The 23,597-nt window shown below is 40.1% G+C and overlaps 2 protein-coding genes across 6 annotated transcripts in view; both read right to left on the bottom strand.

Annotated features, from left to right (window-relative positions):
• The window catches only part of uacab (uveal autoantigen with coiled-coil domains and ankyrin repeats b), a 30,397-nt gene extending 14,988 nt beyond the window's left edge, over positions 1 to 15,409 (bottom strand). For 2 of the 4 annotated variants that reach the window (XM_084682071.1, XM_084682073.1), the window contains exons 1-2: positions 3,363 to 4,073; positions 2,602 to 2,732 (exon numbers count right to left, since the gene is read on the bottom strand). In XM_084682071.1, coding sequence (XP_084538197.1) covers positions 2,602 to 2,732; positions 3,363 to 3,449 — 218 coding nt within the window. In that variant the 5' untranslated portion in view covers positions 3,450 to 4,073. Of the gene's footprint in view, positions 1 to 1,554; positions 2,515 to 2,601; positions 2,733 to 3,362; positions 4,074 to 15,204 lie in introns of those variants that run through there. The other 2 variants (XM_084682072.1, XM_084682074.1) reach the window with 2 other exon arrangements.
• Positions 15,410 to 17,608: 2,199 nt separating this feature from the next.
• LOC146246958 (mortality factor 4-like protein 1) lies at positions 17,609 to 23,508 on the bottom strand. Of its 2 annotated transcripts, XM_084682576.1 has the most exons (13): positions 23,348 to 23,507; positions 22,593 to 22,639; positions 22,413 to 22,480; positions 22,097 to 22,183; positions 21,937 to 21,975; positions 21,566 to 21,646; positions 21,443 to 21,468; positions 21,210 to 21,298; positions 20,986 to 21,087; positions 20,717 to 20,805; positions 20,072 to 20,244; positions 18,929 to 19,013; positions 17,609 to 18,134 (listed from the first exon to the last, which is right to left on the bottom strand). In XM_084682576.1, the coding sequence occupies exons 1-13, from the start codon at positions 23,385 to 23,387 to the stop codon at positions 18,050 to 18,052; spliced, it is 1,011 nt and encodes a 336-aa protein (XP_084538702.1). In that variant the 5' UTR covers positions 23,388 to 23,507; the 3' UTR covers positions 17,609 to 18,049. The 2 variants fall into 2 exon arrangements, with proteins under 2 accessions (XP_084538702.1, XP_084538703.1); XM_084682577.1 differs by lacking the exon at positions 21,937 to 21,975 and having other exon boundaries at positions 23,348 to 23,508.
• Positions 23,509 to 23,597: the final 89 nt, after the last annotated feature.

The raw sequence follows: 23,597 nt of genomic DNA, 5'->3' as shown, positions 1-23,597 counted from the left end.
CCATTAGGATCTATATTATGTGTGTGGGCATCCACTCAGTATATGGACACCAACATCGCTTTCCAAAATAACTATTGTGGCCAATAGTATGTTTGTGTTATACATGTTACTACCCCACACACACACACACACACACACAGTATACACTGTGGCAAATAGTATGTGTTATACATGTTCCTACCCCCCTGGATTAGTTTAACATTTTAAGCAATACAATTTTAAACTAATCCAGGCCATATGTATACTAATCCGTGTATGTGTATGTGTGTGTGTGTGTGTGTGTGTGTGTGTGTGTGTATGTATATATATATATATATATATATATATATATATATATATATATATATATATATACATATACACACACACATATATATATATACAGAGAAAGGTTTGTATCTAGACCCAAAATTCTTATTGTAGATTTACAATGATTACCAGCCTAGGTTTACATTCCATTGATGCTTGGCAGAGATTTTGAAATACAGATTGTGTGAGCAGAGTACAGTAATTAAAATGAAAGCATGACCTATGAGCAATCCCAGACTAACTATTCGAAGTCGAACTGACAGCCTTGTATGTCAGATAATTAGCTATGCTGATTGAGATGGACAACCAGGCAAGGCAGAATCACTTGCTGATGTCACAAAGTGGCCTGTCAGCCATCTGAAAGAACAATTAGATACAGGAGGCTCAACAAAGGAACTTGTCAGAGTCTGTCACTCAAATAAGGAAAGAAAAGCATAATTTGTCATAATGCCAATACAATGTGCTGCCATCTCCAGAATGGATAATTTTTAGGACAAAAGATTGAATCTCCCTTTTCCTTGTCGTTCTTCTTCAGGTGGACGGATCTATTGAGATGACTGGGATGAACAGTCAGTTCACCACACAAATGTATTTACTGTACGTCACTTTGGATAAAAATGTCTGCTAAATGACATATGTAAATGTTAACGCTCGCTGATCTGTCACTATTCAGGCAAAGGCATGACACATTACGCTAAGCTTTGTATGTTGTATTAGTTCTTTCCTGAGTGCTAATCCTTTATCAGCTATGACAACAAAATGAGCCGGTGCCCTCGCTAAGCTACCTCACCGATATCCGGGTGGGTGAATGAATATTTTGGGTAGCCCTCTGTCCTCAGCCTGATCTCTCAACAGAGCAGTAACAGGGCTCAATACATGATTTCAGGGAGGGGAGGATGTTTTGACTACACTATGGGAAAGACCAGTTGGGTCAAAACTGTTTGTGTCAGCAAACATGAGGGTTGTTTCATATTTAAACAGAACTGTTTCATATTTGGCAGATCCCCCAACCAAAAGCAATAAAGATGACAAGTGTGCATCATAAGTTGGGCCACTTGTCTTTAGCACAACAAGCTTTGTTTATAGGCGTGGTGTCTTTGACACCCTTGGAAAGTCACTATAAGACATTCTAACAGCCTATTATGAGACAAGCCCTTTTCTTACGTCAGAAAGACTGAGGAAAAAAAAAAAGTTTGTCCCTTTGTATGTGTATGTTTGACACTGCCACAAGACAATTTCACACACAGATGAAAATACTCAGCGCTCCTGTTCCTTGGTCTCATGTTCGCTTGCCAGAAGTCTCAACAAAGCCGAGGGTCCAAATTAACCTGAAACTCAAATCAGACACCAACTACCTCTGGAGAGTCTGGACAATTCCAGCATAACTTTTTATATAGATCTTAATGTGGTGTAGTGGCAGACATTGACAAAGGCTCAAAGGGAAACTAAGACATGCCAAGTTAATTCACTAACTGAATAGGATACATTGGTCCTGACTACTAATTTCATACTGCAAAAAAAGTATGGAGGTAATGTGTTTGGTAATATATTTGTTTGGAGCAGTTTCCTGTCTGGAGTGTGAACCTCAGTTGTCCTCTATGATCAAACCACATCGAGATAAGTCAAATATTTACCACAGGATTATGACCATACCTTTTATGTATATGACCTCTATTCTGTGGCCGTAAAAGCAGATTACATTTCACAACCTAAACTCAGAGGATGACGATTTGTAAAAGTTCACACATTCAAAAAGAAGCCAAATGTGTGAAGCAAAAAGTGGAAGCAAGCATTTCTATATCTACCATATTATTTTAAGAAATCTTACCAAGGGAAATTCTTACTGCACTGGCAGCCAAATTTACTAGCTTTAAGCATAAGCAAGGTCATAACAAATATTTTACACTTAAATGCGATAGGTCATTGTTGCAGTGTATTCAATTACACCAGAACCTCATAATGAGCCATCCAAACACTTGGAGCATTCATTGCAGTCTAGAAAGGAGACAGATGAGATACGCTGAGCATTTTCAAACATGCTGAGCTCATTGAGATAAGGTAGTTAGTTTATAGACAGTGTTGTGTGTTTAGCGATGAGTCTAAGCATCTGTGTACATGAGTAACTATGTGCACAGTTATGCAAACTGTGTGGATATGTGCTCACTTGGCATATATACATATATACTATCACTTGGGTGTGATGGGCTGTATGCATGCGTATCTTACCACATGTGTATTGGTGCAAGTTTGTGTGTCTGCGTGCGAATGCTCATTAGGTGTGCATGTACTTACGCCGAGCGGCCCTCCACATCCAGCTTGGAGGGGATGATGCCCTTCTTGCTGAGTACGGCCGCTACCTTGTCCACCTCCCCCCTCTCCACCGCCTTCATCAAGCGGTCGTCATACTTGTTCCAGTCTGTGTTCTGAGAAAACGACGTACGGAGAGTTATTCAAATAGATACACAAACATAAGTGTAAATACCATGAACACCCACTCCCAGCCTAACATACATTTAGTCGGAACAGTTACAACCAGTTTGCCATTAAACAAAGATGGACACGGTTAGCCCACATTTCACAACCACACATTCAGAACCCATTGAGATGTCTGTGAGTGGTGTGCAGGCTCAATAAAAATGTGATATACTCATTGCATGTGTCTACTGAGCATTTCAACTTCCGTCAAAATGATTGACAGATTAATAGAGCATGCTGCTAAACAGACATAAGACCTTTCTATTCAACAATAATGTATTTCAACAGAAATTTAAACAATTGGTCCAAGTTCATTATTTGACATTTTTCTTCTTTTACATATGTCTCTCTGTGTGTTGTACTGCAAAAAAAAATCCCAACACCACCAGAACTTATTATATCCAGTAAACAGTTGAACCAAAACAAGCAAAAGGCAAAAGAATGAGCTCCTACGCATTCCATAGCTGTCGATTTTGGGACGTAGCTAAGCCATTCACGTGGCTTTGCCTCCAAAAAGTTAAGAATAAGTCATGGTCACAAGTTTTACTAAACACTTTGAGCGTCAGTGGAATACCTACTATGTACACGGATGTGCATTTCAGCCAGCGACTCATTTTGGGTGAGTGCAGCTGGTCTTTGCAGAAAGATGCTGCGAATGATGCCATGGTTCCGGTTTATAAGAATAAATTAATACAAAATCTAGAATGCTTGGGAAGGAGAACAAGGGGGTGTTCCTCTTTTCAAACGAGGGCTCCTCTAGCTTTCTCGTCTCGACTTTGAGGAGGTGGACAAGAAGGAAAAGTTCCAGAAAACTTGTCTAAATGCACCCCAGAAGCTGACTGGTTCTGCCTGCAAGTTCATCACTGCACTGCAGTCTGAACAGGGGAGTTGAAGGAAAGAAAGAAAAGGCGTCAGTACAGGAGAGGTGGAGGTGAAAGAGCAGTGGGGCCAGCCCTGCCAGCCTTGGGACCAGCCCTGGCTGGCTACTGCAGCACCTCCCCTGAGGTAGTGTCAACTCAGCCTGGCTGTTTCTCCTCTACACGTTCAGTCCTCCCTCTTTACTCTTCTTTTTTCATTCCCTTCCTTTCTTCTACTTTATAGTCTTCTCTACACAGTTAGAGATGAAGATGGTGAAGTTTCTCTTTCTCTCAACTTCTTTCTCCTAGCGGCTCTACTCCCGGTGTGACTTCTGTGTGCCTGCCTGCTACTAGCTCCACAGAACAGGGTGTTCCTCGGGCGTCGTCCGCTCTACCAAATGGCAAGGTCGCTCAACCCTCGGGGGTAAATATGTGAGCTCTCCCAGGTTTAAAATATCCCTGCGCCCCGGTAAACAGCGGCAGTGCAGACAGCCCCGCAGACTGGTTACCTCTTAAATGTTTGACCCTTCAACCTTTCTCCAATGACTGATAGGAAGACAGGGGCTAAGAATACATTCTGTGCATGCCTGCACCGTGAGTAATAGTATGGGTCTATCACGGATGCCCCCCCAAAAACAAAGCCAGCCAGAAAGGAACCATGTTGGTGTACACCCCTCTCTCCCTCCCGCATCTGAAAATATTGGCCTATGAAGAGAGGGGAGATTAAGGTTTGCACATTTGAACAGGTTATGGCACTGTCTAAAACGGAGTGATGTGGCAGCAAGCACAGGTGCTGATCCCTGCCTGCCACACGGTAGCAGGATAAGGTGTCAGCTTTTTTACAATTAGCTGTCTGGGAGTGCACTGCACCCGCCTCCCCCGTTTGAATGTACGTGGTGAACATCAAACTTAACTGTCTAGTTCTATTTCCAACAGAAGACGTCATGTTTTTTTTTGCTGTTGAGGTGCAAAATAAAAGGGGGTATAGACTGAGGGATAGGAGGATTGAGGGCTGTATTAGCTGGGTTGGTACTCAGGTTACGAGTTGCTGCCAGACTGGCGTTAACAGAAAGGCGTTGCAATTTCCCGACCATGCAAAAAAAATAACTCACACAGCTTGAAGACAAAGGCACCCAACTGGGACCTGGCCGTACACATGGAGCATAGAACATCGAAAACAGGGCCTGTGTGATGGTTTTGATGCCGTTTATGGGACCCATTGGGATGTGAATCTCATCAGCGAGTAAATACACATTGGTCGTATCAAGAGATTTCATATTTAGACAGGAAAATAAGCAAATGAAAACAAACGTAAAAGACCTAGATTTCTGTATTGATTTGATGCGGATTTGTACTTATCCACAGACACATGCAAAATGTACACAAGCTATCATATTGGAGTTGGGATGCACAGCCAAGAATGGCTACACTTCTGCCCCCCCCTCAGGGTTGCACTTGACACCGGTTCATGACGTCCATACCCACAGGCTAAATCTTATCCTGACACCTTGGTATCCTTGCCCTCTCTCTACTGCTAGACACACCTGACAGATTAAATCATTTGACAAAAATATCCGGTGACCTGCTCCAATGTCTGAGTGGTGAACAACGAAAATTAGGCTGGTCATTTTGATTCTCCACACTTTGGCAGTACCTGATTTGAAACTAGTAGACTCCGCTTGGTGCTTAGCAACAGTGATTTTACACATCTGTAATCTGACAGTGGTTTGGAGCGGATTTTATTTGCATTCAGAACACAATAGGCCTTAGTGTTATCTAACAATGGAAATTCAGATGAGAATTTATCACATTTCTGATATCTTAACAATACTTTCTGATGTAAACAAGCAGCAAGTCAGTCAGGATTATTTATAGACAGAGAGAGGGTGTGGAGGGGGATATCGGAGCTCACAAGTTCTTCCACCTAGCAACTCTCTAAACGTCACCTCTCAACACAAATTCAAAAATATCACCCTGGGCGGGGGGAATGGGCCTCAAACTAAGGTGACCCATTATTCTTCTGTTGTGTTCACATATTGGCTTGTTACACAAACAGAGCTGCATGCCAGTCTAAATATCTCACTGGAGTGGACGTGGTCCAACCAGCATCTGTGATTGCTCTAAGTGTAACCCATCAAGGACAGGCAGCAAAAGCAGTCATTGTGCTTTTCAAAAATAAGTGGGGACAAAAGCAAAGAGTAGAGAAGGGGAGGGGGCATCCAGTAAATAATTCACTATATAAAGTGTAGAGTTTACTATGTAACTCTGAAGGGAAAACAAGAACATTCATGGCCATCATCTGTAATGGTGAGTGTAGGTGGTGGACTCAAGCGCAAGGAGACAGGCAGGATAACAAGAACTTGACTAAAACAGGAACACAGCAGGATCCTCACGTAGACATACAAGTTAATATGACTGACTGCTAAACCGGGAGTTGAATACAATTTTTTTCAAATATTTGTCCTGTTGAGAGTTTTTCCTGGAGTTTTTCCTTGTCTTCCTTGAGGGTTTAAGTTTGTTGAGGGGCAGTTCTATGGGCGTATGTGAAGCCCTTTGTGACATGCTTGCGTGTAAAAAGGGCTATACAAATACATTTGATTTGATTTACAAAACTGAGTCCCAGGTGAAAGGACTCACACTAACGAGCAAACTGAAAACTCAATAAAAAGAAACAGGTGAAGGCAATCAGGCAGAGAAACACAAGGGCAGGGAAAACCATAATCTACACTAAACATGAAACACAGGCACAGCTGTGGGTGTGACAATTATCATGTTAATGGAATAAAATACAAAAAAATGTCATTAAAGTACCTACACAAACTGAAAAGCAACTCTTTGATTCAACAAATGACATTTTTTCAGAAAACAATTAAGCCCTAATAATGGAAGTATTTAGCATTTAATTACCTTGACCCACTCACGGTTTATTACTAAGCACTGCGGATAACTATAAAATCAACGCATGTACTTTTATATATTGGATTATGGTTGGATTTAATGAATTTTTAAGATATACAACATTCATTATGTTATTTCACAAAAAATATTGAATTACTCAGTTCTGGTGAAGGGACATCTCTAGTGGAAAAGCCTGAGTAGTGCTCCTGTTAGGGGAAGCAGCTGCTGCCCATTTTCTCTCAGACTTGATTAGATTGCTGACACTAGTCACCCATTTAGAAAATGGGAATTTAATTTTGCAAGATTAAAACATGCATTGACTCATTTGGGGAGTTGTGAAATGGTGTAATAGCCTAAGCATTTAAAAGCTATGCAACACCCTTGTCATGGTCAGAAAGGGTTCAGTGTGGCTGAGAATTCATGCTCAAGCAACACAGCAAGACTGAAAGCATGGACTACGAATCTGTCATTACTGTGCTGGCAAATTGATGCTTTAATTAGCAAGTTGGCGACCAAGGGCCAAGTTTCCAGGGGTGGGGAGAGACACCTAAGTGGTGGAATGCAGCCGCCACTGCCTGCAGCTAAAGAAAGAGCCACTCTCACTGGGCAGAGAGCTGACTCCAAGGAGGGCAGGCTCAGACAGACACCCCCCACCCACCTTCCCCTCAGTGGTGAGTGACAGCCTGCGAGGCCCCTCCCACCTTCCCCTCAGTGGTGACAGCCTGTGAGGCCCCACCCACCTTCCCCTCAGTGGTGAGTGACAGCCTGCGAGGCCCCTCCCACCTTCCCCTCAGTGGTGACAGCCTGTGAGGCCCCACCCACCTTCCCCTCAGTGGTGAGTGACAGCCTGCGAGGCCCCTCCCACCTTCCCTTCAGTGGTGACAGCCTGTGAGGCCCCACCCCCACAAGACTTCCATCAGGGGAAGAGGAGGTGGGGGGGTTGTAATCTTATTTTATTTGTAAACTGCAGACTACATTTTTGTCCGGGTACCTGCTTTATTCAACAATACTTACGTGTTGATTCCATTCGCAAAACCATTAAAAAGTGTAGTTTCCAAGATATCTAGAACCCATTACAAGATTAACCCATTAATACAGTCAACCACAACAACATGACTTCAAAAAACAACCTTGAGAGCAAAACCTCAAAGACAACCTGAAATATTAGAAATGTAAAAGGTTATTTTGCACAATAATCAGAATGATTCTAGCTTGCTTTCCTACACAAATACCCAGACAGAGAGTGGGTGACTCATTATAGAACTGTCTGAAGATATTGAAGGATTCCAGAGGTCGATCAGTGAGTGAGAGCCCCTGAGGTAAACTGGAGATGCATCACTACATACATGGGCTTTACCACGATGGGCTCTGAAGGCAGTGGCCAGCTGCATTTTAACATTCTTCTTTGGGATCTTTGACCCAGAGGGCAGGACTCATCCTTGCTATTTCTTCTCACTTCCGACTGCCACTTCAGGTCGAGGGATCTGCTGTCTGCCCAATGGCCCACTGTCACATTGACCTTTTTGCCAAATGCATGACATCATAAAACAGATGTCCATGAAATAATGGAACCCATTTTCAGAAACCTCCATTTGAAGGTATAGCAGCTTTGAAAAGATAAGTTTGCAGCTTGTGAGGAAAATCAAGGTAAAATGCCTTTGGAAAAAAACCTTTATAAATATGTTATATTTCAGCTTCGTCAGGCGACATGCCCCCCCTAAGTAAACATACTTGTCTGTTTTTTTTTATTTGGATGGGTAGTTAAACACATTCTTCTGTGGTGTGATTAACAAAAAAAAAATTATAATCCACTTTCCAGCTTTAAGTGTAAATATATATGCTAAATTAATAATAATAATTGTTTGCTTACTACTAGCATTATTAAAGCAAAAAATAACACATTGATGCTTGCTTGTTTTTATTGTTTGCTCCTATGGATCCAAGTGCCTTAACAAAGTCACCAGCCACCAATGATCACAGCCCTAAACCAACAACAGGGTCAGACAGCTGTAGCCCAAACAATAAATAAATGTAAAAACAATAACTCCCACACCATGTAAAACAATTCCATGTAAGAATTCCACTGATGTTTTCTGTATCGGTGACTTGAACTTTCTCCATAACCTACATATCAGAGCTGCAGATGTGTGGGGGTGTGGTCTCCATGCTTCAGGCTAGGGCATGAACACTACAACACAGGCCGCAACAAGAAGAGGGGAGTTGCTGAGGTCAACCAACGGGAGCCTCCTTGAGTCATTTGTTTCTCCATGCCCGCATTTGGTAGTGTTGAGATGACTGGCATGTTGGTGCTTGGGTACACTCACGGGGTGACGATCATTGTTTTGCCAGGAGCTACATGTCATGGCATTTACACACCCAGGCACGCATGTTCTTTCTTCCACAAGAAAATAAAAACAGTATGTTGTTCAAGACCTATGACGTAAATAACATCTATATAAAGACGTTTATTTTAAGCCAGTTTTGTTTATTTATGCTGATTAGTTTACTAGAAAAATACCTCAACTATGTCAAATGAAACATCTCTCATAGAGGTGGATAGAAAACTGGTATTGGCATAGAAACATTCCACAGCAAGGAAGATGCTCAACAAGTATGGACTTGCTAGGACGGTCATTATTTCCTACACTCGACAGATGCAGTCAACAGACCTTCTGAAAAAGTATTTCATTAAATAAGTGATAAAAACATGTTTACAATATGATGCCAGGCTACAGCATTTTGTTTATGTCCAGAATACATTGGCCAACATATGAACATAAATAGTGCCGAGTGTGCTTGGAGCAGGAACTAATGTCTGGATACTTCAGAGCCCTGGCCTGACCATGGTGTGTCTCCTTCTCTTCAACAGAGGGCAGCACTGTGTGAGTTACAACAAAATCCCAGCAAATACCAAAACAGGGGCCCCCTAACTGAAGAGAATGGAAGGATTGCTGTTTAGCATTCAATCCATGTTAGGAAATGAGCTCTCACCTTGAGTGTTTCTGAGAGCGAGTATCTTTTTTCTGCCAATCAGCTTTGTCTGGTATCCTTTCCAGAGTTTGTCTATCATCAGCAGAATGGTGTTTGTGCTCATGTGGCTCTGCATGCCTCCACCCAATGCATGTGTGTGTGTGCAGCGCTGACGTCAGCGAGAGCCCATAGATTAGCCCTGGTCCCCCTTGCCTCTGTAATGCCCCCAATAGTGGTAATCCCCACCTAACCCCCACCCCACATCCAGCACACACACCCCTCCCCCACATCCCTTCCCATTTCTCCATCTATTCCCCCCCAGGGTCTGAGCGTCACATCCCAACACAGCATGAGAAATTAGTCTACTGGGGGATGATTTCAGGGTCAGTCGGTGGAGCCAGACATTAATCCTAAAAGGCACACTGTTTGGAGTATGGTTAAGCTGAGGGGTTCAACTTTGTGCTACTGTGCAGTCCAGTTGAGCGTGACCTCTACAACAAACCTCACTTGATTTTATCATGGTGAGTTTACTTTCCACTGCGGGTCAATGCTAACAACATGGCAAATAAAGCTGTTGTTTTTGCCTTTAATGAACATGAACATGGATAGGGGGAGTTGCTGTTATTCTAACAATTAGTTGACAGGAAAGCCAACCAGCACGTACTGCATATTGACTAGTGTAGGCCAAACCAAATGTTTTGTTAAGAATTGTTAAACTGAAAATTAGAGCCTGATATGCCCATGTAGAGTTCTCTTTTTACCTGTGAAAAATTACTTTATATTAACCAGTTCCCAAAGACTAAACATTACACAATAAAACATACTATTACATGCCATTTGATAAAATATAGGATATGATATTCCAGGTGTTCCAGGTAGAGTACCCTAAAGACAGTTAGGCCATTGCAATAAACCAGGGAGACAATGATTTAGGACACCAATTTCAACCACTATTAAGAATTAATATAACTTCAAAAGGTCAAGCTAGACAGATAGTCTCACAGCACACAAAACATCTTTCTAATTTTAGTTGTGCTAATGTAGGCTTAATGAGATCTAATGCACACAGTGGGGATGGTGGTTGTGAAGGAATCTTTGGTAACTGTAAAACAATATTTTCATAAAGTTTGGAATTTGGAATAAAACAAAGGAGACCAAATAGCCTGTGTAATGACTTAAACAGGCCTACATGGATGATAGTTCGAGGCATCAGGATTTGTTTCTTGTTTAAGGAGAACTGTCCATTCAGAATCTAAGCCTTTATCAGGAAAAAAACCTTCCCTAAACAGGACCTTCCAAAGACTACTTCTGTTGGGACAACAATGTATCGATTCACTCCAAAGCCTCTTGAGGGGGAAGGGGGCTGTTCTTGCACTGTGTTCCAACACTGGCACATAGAAAGAGGGGGAGTGAGAGAAGAGGAAGAAAAAAAAAACACAGAAAGGGATAGACAATAGAGTTCCTGGGTTAATACAGTAGTTTCCTTGTCATATCATGTGGAAATAAAAAGGGGGAGAAGCTGGGGGATTTCCCATATGGAGAGACCGGACAGATATGAGGCATCATGCCAACCAGACCTCTGACCAGGAACAAACTGAGGCAACTAGTGGCAAAGAACTGAGAACCACACATAATTTGTGGATGTGAAAACAATGTATTTTATGGAGTCCCATAAACATCGGGAGAGGTTAACTCTGAACACATTTCATCAGTGGCAACAGCAGGATAATCATGCCTGGTGAGTATGGCATGTCAGCAAGCTTCACCTCCCCAATCATCGAAAAGGTGACCTGCATGTCTGTGGGCTCCTTTGTCTCTTGCAGGGGTCAGCCATTAAGCCAAGGCAGGACTGAGAGCTGTTAAACTTGATAGAAAGTCCTTCAAGAGTTTATAGCCACTGCCACATTCCGGCAAACTTCAGACTGAGCGTAACATTCCAGTGGGCATACTTGTATCCAGAGGTCCATACTTCCATATTCAAAACTTCAATAGTGAGCAAACCCAAAACCTTGTGAAATCCAATTTCCTCTACTTGTTTCTTCAATCTGTTTTCTGAGACCCGAGGGGATCCATTTTTTCAGTAGCTAGACAGAAAGGTAACCAAAGTATCTGTTCATGACAAGTTTCTAGTTGTTGTTTCATTTCCCGGGACAACCTTGAAACATTTGAGAGGTTTCTCTATCGCCACAAAAGAACTGGCCCCGCCCACCACCCACCATCACCAGCATCTTTCCCACTCACTGTTCTGTGTGCTGTAAAAAGATCCCACTTCAAGGGCAAGTCTCTTTCAGACATTTTGTCCATGGGGACCAGGAGAAGATTGTGTTGCGGGGGGAGGCAGGGCAGGAGAGGAGGACGGGAAGGACAAGACTAGAGGCAAGCAACAACAACAAAGCAAACAACAATATCAGAGAAAGAAAGCATGGACCTGTCACCGAAATCTTGCTTCCAGGAAAAGTCTCCACCACAAGGCCAAAACAGAATGTATTTCCCCAAATTTAGCTTTCTGTAGGTTCTAGATTTAGGCATGTGGTCCCTATGGTTGTGGACCTACATTTAATACATTAGCATGGCATGTTATACTATCAAATGCAAGTATCAGTGCAAATAATATTTCTATTGGTGGCAAATACTTTAACAATCATTATTAATATTCCTTGATTGTCCTTGAACTCATTATTATGGTTAGATTAATTAACAAGTTCTTCTGTCAGTTTGTTGAATTTATCAAATATATTCAATCACAATTCTGGTATAATTCTAAATCATCGTATAAATCAGGAAATTCCTCATTAATAATAATGAACTTGCATTTAAAAAAAAGACGATAATTTGGCTTGGATCCTCTAATATACTAAATTTAAATACATGACAGGAAAACTTGAAAAAGCTCGTCTGCCAAAATAATTTAAAGCAGGGCCACAAAATTGAGCTCAATAGTCCCGACAACAATGGGAACATATTTCAAAGAATTTCAGAAGAATTTAACATGTGGTCTTTGGCAACTGATACTTGTAGCTTCATTGTTGCCTCACTTGAAGTCTACATCAGTATTGTTTGGTTTGTCACATTTGTGTTGAGCTTAGACTTCTAGTGATTTATGGAATATCCAACTACTATACTGTGTAACTGCATCAACCTTTAGCAACCAGATGAGTGAACACTTGAGCATCTAGACTACACCAGCAACCCTAAAATCATACATCAATTGTTATCCAGTTTTCAACATACAGTCACACCTTAGGCTATATCTTCATCTATGTCAAACTATTATATATTAGGCTGCATATCATTACCTAATTCCTAATACCTATAGACCTCAACTTTAAGCGAGGTTTCAATAAAATACTCCTCAAATGCAAACTTCATCTTCAAATTCAAGGCCAAAAGCAGCACAAAGACCAATTGCTCATAACAAAAAGTGTGGGCATTTTAGCACAAATGCCCTTTTCATCTGAACTCTCCCAATGGCAGGCCTTACAAGCTGATCCACAGTTATACTTTGCATCATGTGCTTCCATGTGAAAACCTTATAAGAAACCTCATGAAAATAACAGTTCTGCAAAATTGCAAACAACAAGAACAACTAAATTTAACAAAAATCTGAATAAAACACCATGCCTTGGGTGCCCCGGTAACCCACTAGATAAGTACGCAGACCATGTAGGCTGAGGCCTTACCGCAGTGGCCTGGGTTCAAATCCGGCCTTGGTCCTTTGCTGCTTGTCTTCTCGATATGTCTGTCTCTCTCTATCTTTCCTGTCACACTGCACTTAGGCTAAAAGTGAATGAAAAATGCACAAATATATTTAAAGCAAAATGCCTACCACACATTTGTTATGGTGTGTGCGTTGGCCAACAGGATTCTACAAAGTTGGAGAGTCTTGAATCTTACATCCAATGCCCTCCAAATAATCACTGAGGGTCACACAGAAACAATTTCATTCTGTGGCCAATTGACCACATCCATTGGCACATATTAAATCAGACATTTGCAATTCCTTTGAATGTTTGAGCTGTCTGCTTAGCATACAGGCTTGTTTTCAATGAAAAATTCTGTAACAATCTTGTAAAAATATGGTATCAAGCACATTACACTTAATTACCTGGACATGAAGTTCCAAGAACTAGTGTGAAATGTTTGGAAACCACCTCATGTTGACAGTAAGTAGTTTACCTCAGACAAGTTACAGTAGGTAACCCTAACGTAAGACCTTTTAGTCGAAACACAAGAGAATCTCTGTCAAATGGAGTGTAAACAGTAAGCCTACAGCTACCTTTGCCCCACAAACATTAAATAAATCCTTAAAATCTTACCTTAGGCCCAGTACAAAAAACAGTGTGTGTGAAGAAAAATACATTGCACAACTAGTGGAAGGTATCCTGAAGTGACTGTAGTCTGGATGGGATTCAACTATTGTTCTCATTCCAGACGCTCTTCTGATACTCACAGCTGCTAAATCACTAGCAACATTTCCCTCTTTCCATATGTCTCATCATGAATATTGACTTCATATGACAAAAAACAGAAACTCAAAAGGTGCGGGTGTGTTTCTTTTTGACCACAGCCAACACAATTGCACATGCTTTGAAACTGATTTGTGCTTTTTTTTTTTTTTGTTAAGGGTGGACAACAGAAATTACGCATGTAAAAAACTGAAGTCTGTCTTTCTTTATCACCATTTCACATACCTTGCCTGGGGTAAATGTAATATAATTTTTTAGGCTGCCCATGGTTTAAACTACAACATGTGACCATCAGTTGACATTGACACAAAAGACAATGTGCAACTGTTCCGTCCACATGTATCCCTCATGAAAACCTTGCTTAAATGCCAATCATGTTTCGCCCACCTTGAGGCCATGAGTAACTGCTGACAGATTCGCACAATTTACCTACAGTCAAAAGTTTATATGTTCTGTTACTCCATCTCCAACATCTCATTCATGACCGAAACTTATACTTACAAAGCCTGAAGCAACCCAACTGCCATACAAAATAGCCACCATTATAGAATTCCTAAAACATACTTGTCTTTCTGGATTTGGCCCAAAACGTGTTCATGTGCCTTTATCATGGTAATCAGGCTACTATAGGGATAAAGGGCTTCTCACTGTCAACAGTTTTTTTCACATAGCTACTGCTGCACTTAGTAGAATCGTAATAGTCACATCTAATGAAGGCACTTTGGACATTCACCGAGTCTGCTATGGGGGGAATAGTTTGTGTGAGGACAACCTAATGTTAAGTTGTTGATTAGCAAAATCTAGGTAGTAAAGAGTCAGCATAAGAAAATAATCAGGAAACAAGATTCGGCCTACTTCTGCGCATTGATAAGTGAAACATGCTCCTTCTTTATGGGACTGCTTATTCTGCACAGTTGAGTGCTCGGCACAGTTACATCACCGCCAATGGATGTTGAGTCGAACTTAAACTACGTAAAAAAGGAAACCAATGGTCTACAATTGCCGAGAACAATTACTTCCCGAAGTAGTACGACAATTTAATGTCTAACATTCCTGGGAATTAGTTGGGTTGGACCGAGTAGGTTTCATGACAGCTGTTTCCAACATTGTTTTAAGACTTGTTATAGAGGCCATTAAACAATAGCCTTTGTGTAATAACATGTAAATATGCTTATGTTGAAAAGCTATTTTAATCGCATTGCCATCGCTTAGAAAGAAAATCAACTTACTGTGATGGTAACCTCGTGTTTTTTCAGTCGATACTTTAGACTCTTCATTGTGGCTTCTTGTTTGATGATGTTATTGAACTTTGAAATCGAATCGCCGAGATTTATTCTACCTATCTGGGAGTGAAACGTTGTCTTAAAGCAATCAAATAAACTTAAATCTCTCCTGACCACTGGACGTCGATTTCACCTGACTCCTCACCAGTGGACCTGTTCAAAATTGACCTTTTCTAAGCCAATGAGACTCAAATATGCGCAACACTCTCTAGTTTTAAACCAATCCGCTCTGATGGGAGGAACTTCCTTGTTCGATGAGGCATCGGTACTTCTGAGCAGTTGTAGGCTAGATATCCTGGGACAGTGCATAGGACAACCTGAGCGTGGTGACGTCAATCTTTACCTGAGGGTGGAAGGATCCGCCCAGATAAATTGGCGGGATAAGTCAAAAGGTTACTGTAGGGCCTGTTTTGCCTCATTCAATCATTTATACGTGTCATTTTAAATGTGGTTTGACGTAATAAAAGGAGCCAATTCAAGACAAGCAAACAAAAGTTATGAGGAATTGTTTAGACTGTGTATAGGCCTATGTACAGTATCAAACAAGTTTGAAGCTATCTCTAAGAAAAAACATTAAAGACATGTCCTGTTCACAATAAAGGAATTGCATTCCTTAATGCGAATTAAAGCATTCAATCGAAAGGAAAACAAATACAGGCCTATATAAAAGTAAAGGGGATAATGGTCATTAAAAAGAGGCACCGCTAACACCTAAATTGCCTTGTTATCATTTGTACAAAACAAACAGATGACAAGGTCCAAAACAATAGATTAACTAAGTAAAAAAGGTTGCCCCCTTCTGGCCCTAAATGTGCACATGGACAACTCCCTGCTACTTTGAAATGTCTTGCCATTTACAAATGTATCTTGCATAATAAGCACAGAATAAGCACAATTCTGTGTTTCTTCCAAGATAAGAAAGTATACTATTTTAGAATTAAAATAGCAAGGAATTAAACAGGCTAGTGGCTGTACTATTATTTCACAATGCACACATGCAAGAACAAAATGAATGACAAAATAAGGAAAAGGACAACAATATCTTATCAATATCAGCCAACTCGAAGGATTTACATTTTCTTGGGGACCTACAAAAGGTCATGATTGCCCCTAGGTATCATAGTGGAAGTTATAACACCAAGCTACTAAAGCAAATCACACAAGACAGCATACCTTGTTTTTAGTTTTTTTTCTTCAAATCCTCATTCGCATGCTGAAAATTAGCCTGTGCTACCTAGCAATGTTCCCTGGAGCCATACTATTCTTGTGATGAAACAAGTATGAAAATGTGATTAAAAAATGTGTGTTTAGAAACTAAACATATGATGCTATGAAGGGCTCACTAGTATAAAAAAAAACAATATCAGTATCAGCACTACTTAAAGTTCAATAATTTTCTTCATCTGTTTTGATTGTGAGAAATTGAAATACATTATTATAACATTAAAAGTTCTCCTGTCACATGAACATAAACACTTAATAAATAATAAAATGTATGACATACATTAGTCACCATATAATGAGTTTACCTACATTAAGATTCTAGTTATACTGCTATGCATACACATTCTCATTTATCTATGTTTGGAGTGTAGCTCTCAGTTTTCATAGCAACAGTGTTGCTAAGGATTCCTCATAGCATTGCCATAGGTTCACTTTTAGTATTAGTAGATTGAACCTGTATGCATGGCCTTCCTACCAATATGACATAATTGTTGCACTTGGATGTCCAAAGAAAAAAAAGTTGTACAGACAACAGGTTAAATCAAGCAAATAACTAGAAAATAGAAACAATATTGGGTCATATCATGGATCCCTGCTCTGTAATTATGGCCAGTGAATTTGGATGTAGTGGATGCCAGGATAACGCTACATACTAGAAGACAGAGTGCCTAATGTTTACACTGAAGTGGTGTACGTTGTACTCTATTTCAGTGTACAACAGTTTGATGGAGGAGGGATAATGGTCAATTCCATATTAATGCATATGGTTGAAGAATGGGATGTCCAACAAGTTCATATAGGTGTGACAGTCAGGTGCTTACAGACTTTGGACCATTTAGTGTAAGTATGTAAACTGTTCATAGGTTCATTGGTCATATATTCCCTTTTTTCCCTCCTTATCACACATACATTTTAGCAAACTAGTTTGTGGTCAATAATGAGGTTAAAATTAATTTGTGTTCAAATGTCATTTGGTCAAGTAAAAACTTTCAGTTCAAGAAATGTCATCAATATCAAGCATATTTAAGGTATCTGGTCAATTTCCAATGGGCTAGGGTTATCAAAGATTCCAATAATAGAAAATATGACTTGGCACAAAATGGCAAGTTATTTGCCAATGGTGAAATTGTGTAGAAATGTCTTTATTACAAAATGATGGCAAACAAACACAGAATATCATATCCACTAAAGATTTCATGCATGAGCATTGTTTTTCTGACAAATACTGGACCCATGAAAAAGAAAAAAAGAGTTTTAGATTCTTGCAAGCAATAAATGAGACTGATTCAATGGAATGCACATTAACATCAAAAAGCTGCTTGAGAAACATGCCCATCCTGTTTGTTTCATAATGACAAGACAGCATAATGGCTGACAGCAACTCCAGCCTTAACTTGTTTTTCACAGGGTCACCTTTCAAATCCAAAACTAACTCTTGGGACCTCTGGGAAGAAATTCAAGTGAAAAATGTAGTCCAACTTTCCACTCAAAAACATAAAAATAGTTATTGTACAAGTGGCCTGGGAGGCAGCAGTCTCGTAAGTGGAGGAACATCCTTTCAAAGCTTTCAGACGGCCTTGCGGTGGTATTCTGGGGGTGCCACCTCGTAGTCGCTGGAACTAAAGAGAGTTGACGAGTTCTTCACAAGATACCTAGAATGACAAAACAACTTCATTATTATTGCTCTTTATGTGAAATGAATGGTGTGGTACAGCAAGAATATGGAGAGAAGATATATCCAATTATTAAATAAGTGATTGGGGTTAGATGGCTGAGCGGTTAGGGAGTCGGGCTATTAATCAGAAGGTTTTTGGTTCGATTCCTGGCCGTGCCAAGTGACGTTGTGTCCTTTGGCAAGGCACTTCACCCTACTTGCCTCGGGGGAATATCCCTGTACTTACTCTAAGTCGCTCTGGATAAGTGCGTCTGCTAAATAACTAAATGTGTAAATGTAATGTAAATAAAAAGCCAGGTTTCAGGCTTCATAACAGCTATCAGATCTGACTAATGACAGCTCTGATGCAGGCTCTATTTGGACACTTAATGAGGTTAGTCTTGATATATAATATCTGTGGCCATCAAGAAATTGGTCAACAGGAAAATACAAAACAATTTGCTATCTGCATGATTTAAAGCCCTACCAGTTACTGTTATACTTGTTCAGGGCATACTAACAGAATTTAGTTGGGATAATTGCACATGCATTTATCAATTATGTTGCACACTTATTTCAAAAGAAATTCATTGAGAAGCTTAGTGAAGGTACTTGTACTTCCATTTACTTCTTGGACAGACCTAAACATACTTAAGAAAAGTTAAGTACCATTTCCATTAGCAGGCCTACTACTGCAACAGTGAGACTGTAGTTTCTACATATAATTATTCCAAATGGTGCAAAGCCGAGCTTGACAACTAGTTGACATGCAATTGAGGAAAGATGTCTTACTTTAGAAAGTCCTGCAGGTAGTTGAGAAGCAGAGCCAGACTCTTTTCATCTAGAGGTGTGTAAGCCAGCATAGCTCCAATACGCACTGTACAATGAACACAAGTACAATTGACTTAAAATATCTTTGATCACCTGGCCAGTATATGTAACAATACAAGGATTGTTTCCAAAAAAACAACTCAACGTCTATTTATGGTCTCCACTAAATTAGTAAAAGGCTGATTGGGTTCAGTACTGTAAATACTTTTGCACATCATTGTAATAGTTATCAATTTCATTGATTGGAATCTAGGATAATCCCTCCCAAGGTTTCTTCCATTTTTTCTCATCAAGTGAGTTTTTCCTTGTCTTCCTTGAGGGTTTAGGTTTGTTGGGGGCAGTTCTATGGGCGCATGTGAAGCCCTTTGTGACATTGCTTGTAAAAAAGGTTATACAATACAATACAATTAAATGTTGATTTGATAATCCAATTATGATTCACAGGCTGACATGGAGCACCTATGTCAGAAACAATTCCACTATTATCCTTATTTTCTGAAATGCTCATACATTGCCATGGGGATTCTGCTTCTTGCTGCATTCTGCAGTTTAAGTCTCTGAAAGAGGCATTTATAGCTCTGTAGCTTTCATTAACAGACTAATACTTTGGGGACCTTGGGGTGTCATTTGAGGTAGTGGTAAATGATAACGTTTTTAATTTCTGCTTCAATCCATGGACGTAAAGCACTTAAGGGAGAATACTATGAAACACCTTACTCAAAGATACTTTAGGTTCAACAGGATCTAATTACTGAATGATGAACATTTGAAAGCTATTAGAGTCCTTCATTTGTATATCTCAAAATAATTATATGGTTATCATAATCAAATCCAGAACGATTTGCACTTAAGAGAAATGGAGTTCTCATTACTGCTTATTTATATTTGATTTCTGACAAGCACATGCAAGGAAACAGGGGGAAATTATTTAGCACTTTCTTCAGTGCAAATACCTTTGGATTGTAAAATGTAAGACTGCAGTAAAGATTTTGTGGTCTGGATTTTTTTATAGGCATGGTGGTCTACATGCTTGTCTTTTGTGTGTCAATATGTACAAGCTTTTGAGGGTGTCAAAGTGCTGCGTGTGTGTACAGGGACAGGTACCAAAAAGTCGGAGCAGGTGCGGGGCTCCATACACCTGGGACATGGGGGCATCAGGATGGTTGGCCAGTATTTCGGCATACTGGGGCCTTTCAAACTTGTACAATAGCTGAGTGCCCAGCATGACATTGAAGTACTCTCTGATCCCCGCCACCACCTCATTCACCGCATACTCCCTGAGCGAGGAGCAAGAGGTATACAATAAACATGATATTCAACTGAAGAGTTTTCACCTGGGGTATACATTTCCTGTGAGCTTAAAGTGGCACCGCAGTGAGGCATTGTGCCACCACTTACAGTAGGCTGAAGAACTGCTTGGATTATACTCTGTAAATGTATGTGCACTCTCCATGGTAAATTGCTTCCAATGAAAGCCTGTGCTAAGTGCCATTAATACATCAAATTGTTGGTGGGAATGAGGGTACTTCATAGCGCCCTCATTTATAGGTTTTAAGTAGAAGTAAATGTACTTCACCACATTCAATTATGTGGAATGTAGTGTCTAAAATCTGTTCTGCTACATTTCAGATGATAGCTGGCTAACTTGAGAAACAAAGCCAAACGATGGCATCAACTGTTTTATCTGAAGAACATCGGGTATCATGGCTGGTTAGGGATACTATTTTACCTATTTTAAGTTTTTCTTACTTGTTGTCTGACGTTCCTCTAGATTTTTTATAATTTGCATAGTCCTCCAAGACCGTTTCTACGTTCTTTTTAGCGGGCAGGTGAAAGAGCTGCAGGCAAAACAAAATCATCAATTATTTAATACCAAGCTATTACACACTGACAAACTAATGACAACAAAAAGATTGCTGTCTTCATTAATGCCCATGATTATGTAATGCGATGTCTGACAAGCTACAACCATCAGGACCTATGTGATGATTGGTGGCTAATCCTTAGAAAATATTGACCTGTTTCTGCCTGGTGATGAGGTCCCAATCATCTACCAGCCAGGGCTTCAGTTCCTCTGGGATCTTCACCTTTACCTCCACACGATTGGTGAAAGTTTCCTCCTGGTAAAACAAAATGTCAAGGGAATCATAATTAGGTTACAGATGGTAAAATCAGCCATGAAGAATTGAAAATGCAGCAAATGCCCAGCCGCACCCTCCCCAACACACACAAAAATGCCTACACTTTCCACAGTAGGGTCGACGCGTGCCCTTTTCTTTCGTGGTGGTTGCGGCATTTCTCCAGTGCTGGTGCCCTCACCAGCCCCTGGTGCTAAAACAGATGGAAACAAAGATAGTTGGAGTATACAGTATAATGCAGGTCCTAAAAAAAATATATATATATATATATATATATATTTGAAGTACTTTCAGATCTTCAAAATGGGTTACGACCACGTGGCCACATTTGACTTACTCTTCGGTTTAGTTTTCTTCGCTTTCCTGGGGAGGAACAAAAGCATTTTAGAGGTCTTACCTTTTGTACATTTTATAACACTAACGGTCTCAAATAAAAAAAGAACAACCCTGCCAAACTTACAGATCAACATGTTTTTGCTGCACAGCTGGTATTTTCTTGCTCGGTGCTACACCCCTCATCTTTCCTTCAACATAATGATCCCTGAAGGAGAGACGACAACCACAACATTCATTACTTACAGGAGGGAAGCCAGACAATAAACTTGTGCTCTTTAATTTCAAATCATCCATGCCATAGGCTGTTCTTTTTATCACTGCAAGTATTGTTACTGATATGTTTAACTCAACTGAATAAATAAAAATCTGCAATATTCTTTGGTGACCTTTGAAATTGCCTTCATAAGGCTCACAGGCAACAAGTAGCAAAATGTACAGTATGTGCTGTAATTATATTTCAAATTCAAACAGAAGAAACAAACTAATTGCAATCACTTTTTATGTTCTCCCATCTTCGAGTCATCATCGGCATTTCTGAGGAGACATTGATATTGACATATTGTATCTTATTTTTGCATTTACAGGCTGTGAATTGATGTTGATACAATACATTTTTACCAACCCTATGTCTGTCAAGAAATATATATGGACTTACTGGTTGGCCTTTTGAAGCTCTTTTTGTTTCGCAAGGTTGCTGTCCACATATTTGAGCACTCTGCTTTCAGGAACCCATTCATCCCAGCTAAAACAAATCAAACCTTGTTGGTAACATCCATACATACTGTTTAAACGTTAGGCTAGATGAAACCAAGCATCATATTCAGTGAAGACAAAAAAAATATTTGACAACTGAACAGAACTGATTTGACACAGAGTTAATTTAATCTGTGGCTCACTTTACTAGACAAGTGATAGGGCCTTCAATGGCCCTGTATTGTGACTTATTTAAAAGGGAAGGAGAGGAGACTTACTTTTTATTCCATCCGCTATAATGAATGAAATACTTTATCTGCTTGTCCTTGATATTGATTTTCACACACTGTTAGACAAAAATAAAACAAAGGCTAAGTTTATTGTTAACTGTAAATATGAAAATGTATTTTTACAATGAATTCGTTTTAATGCTCTCAAATGGGTTAGGGTGAGCTTACCTTTGCTTCGTACAGCAATGGCCCATGAAAACACAGAACTCTTTCACCTAAAAAACAAGGACGAAAATGTAGAAAATATGAAGTTGAATGATTAAAAAGCAACAGGATGATTATTAATGTTGGCGTGCATGCTTTCCCATGTTTTTCCATCCTTTTTGTCGTTTTGTTCGTGCTACTGTACCACTCACCACAACACAGGGGGCAGAATGGCCTACCTTGCCAGCTTTGGTTTTGATAGCTAGTGTGCAAGCAGGTTATGTAGGTACTGCTAGTACCTAGCTCTAACTAGCAACACATAATCTTGAACAAAGCAAGCTATGAATAATGTAAGCTATAATTGAATATAGATTTGCTTACTATTAAACAGCTGTCTAATGACAAGTACTCAGGCTCTGCTTTTTTCTAACGAATACATTTTGACTGGCATCTAGGTTATGCGTTGCATGTTAGCATAGCTAGCTAGCTTTAATCTGGTTTAGCCACCACTAGCACCGTAAAACTATGTTATTAGCTAGCTACAACAACAACAACAAAGATAAAGCTGGGTTAAATTGCTAGCTAGTATGTTACAGGTCATGGTTGATTCCGTTTCGTAAAAAAGCTTGCTTCCATTATCGCATAGAGAAGCACAGTTAGTTAACGACTGCCTCGCAAGCTAGCTGCTAATTCTTTGTCCTCTAGCAGGATGCAGGATCCAGGGCCAAAGCGGAAGAATCAATTAACCCATATTAATACTCATAACAAATCAAACCCACCTTCTTGAAATTTAGGTTTAGGGTCTTGTTTTGGCGCCATTCACAGACTCAACTGTTCGGATCTCTGAATGATCAAATTCGTGCATTGCCAGTTTCCATTTCTTCCAGACACAACACAAGCGAGGGCGCGCCACCTTCGTCATTCGAGCGACGCATAGCTTTGCTGTGTGTGTCAGTCAGGTGACCAATAGGCCCTATGGCCATCAAACAACACAATAGAACAAACTACTCCAACTGCACACGATTAAAT

Source organism: Hypomesus nipponensis, chromosome 19 (genome assembly GCF_054491055.1).
Source record: "Hypomesus nipponensis isolate SF chromosome 19, ASM5449105v1, whole genome shotgun sequence".
Lineage (NCBI taxonomy): Eukaryota > Metazoa > Chordata > Actinopteri > Osmeriformes > Osmeridae > Hypomesus > Hypomesus nipponensis.
The sequence above is the reverse complement of the archived record's forward strand: the minus strand, read 5'-3'. Positions and strand labels throughout refer to the sequence as shown.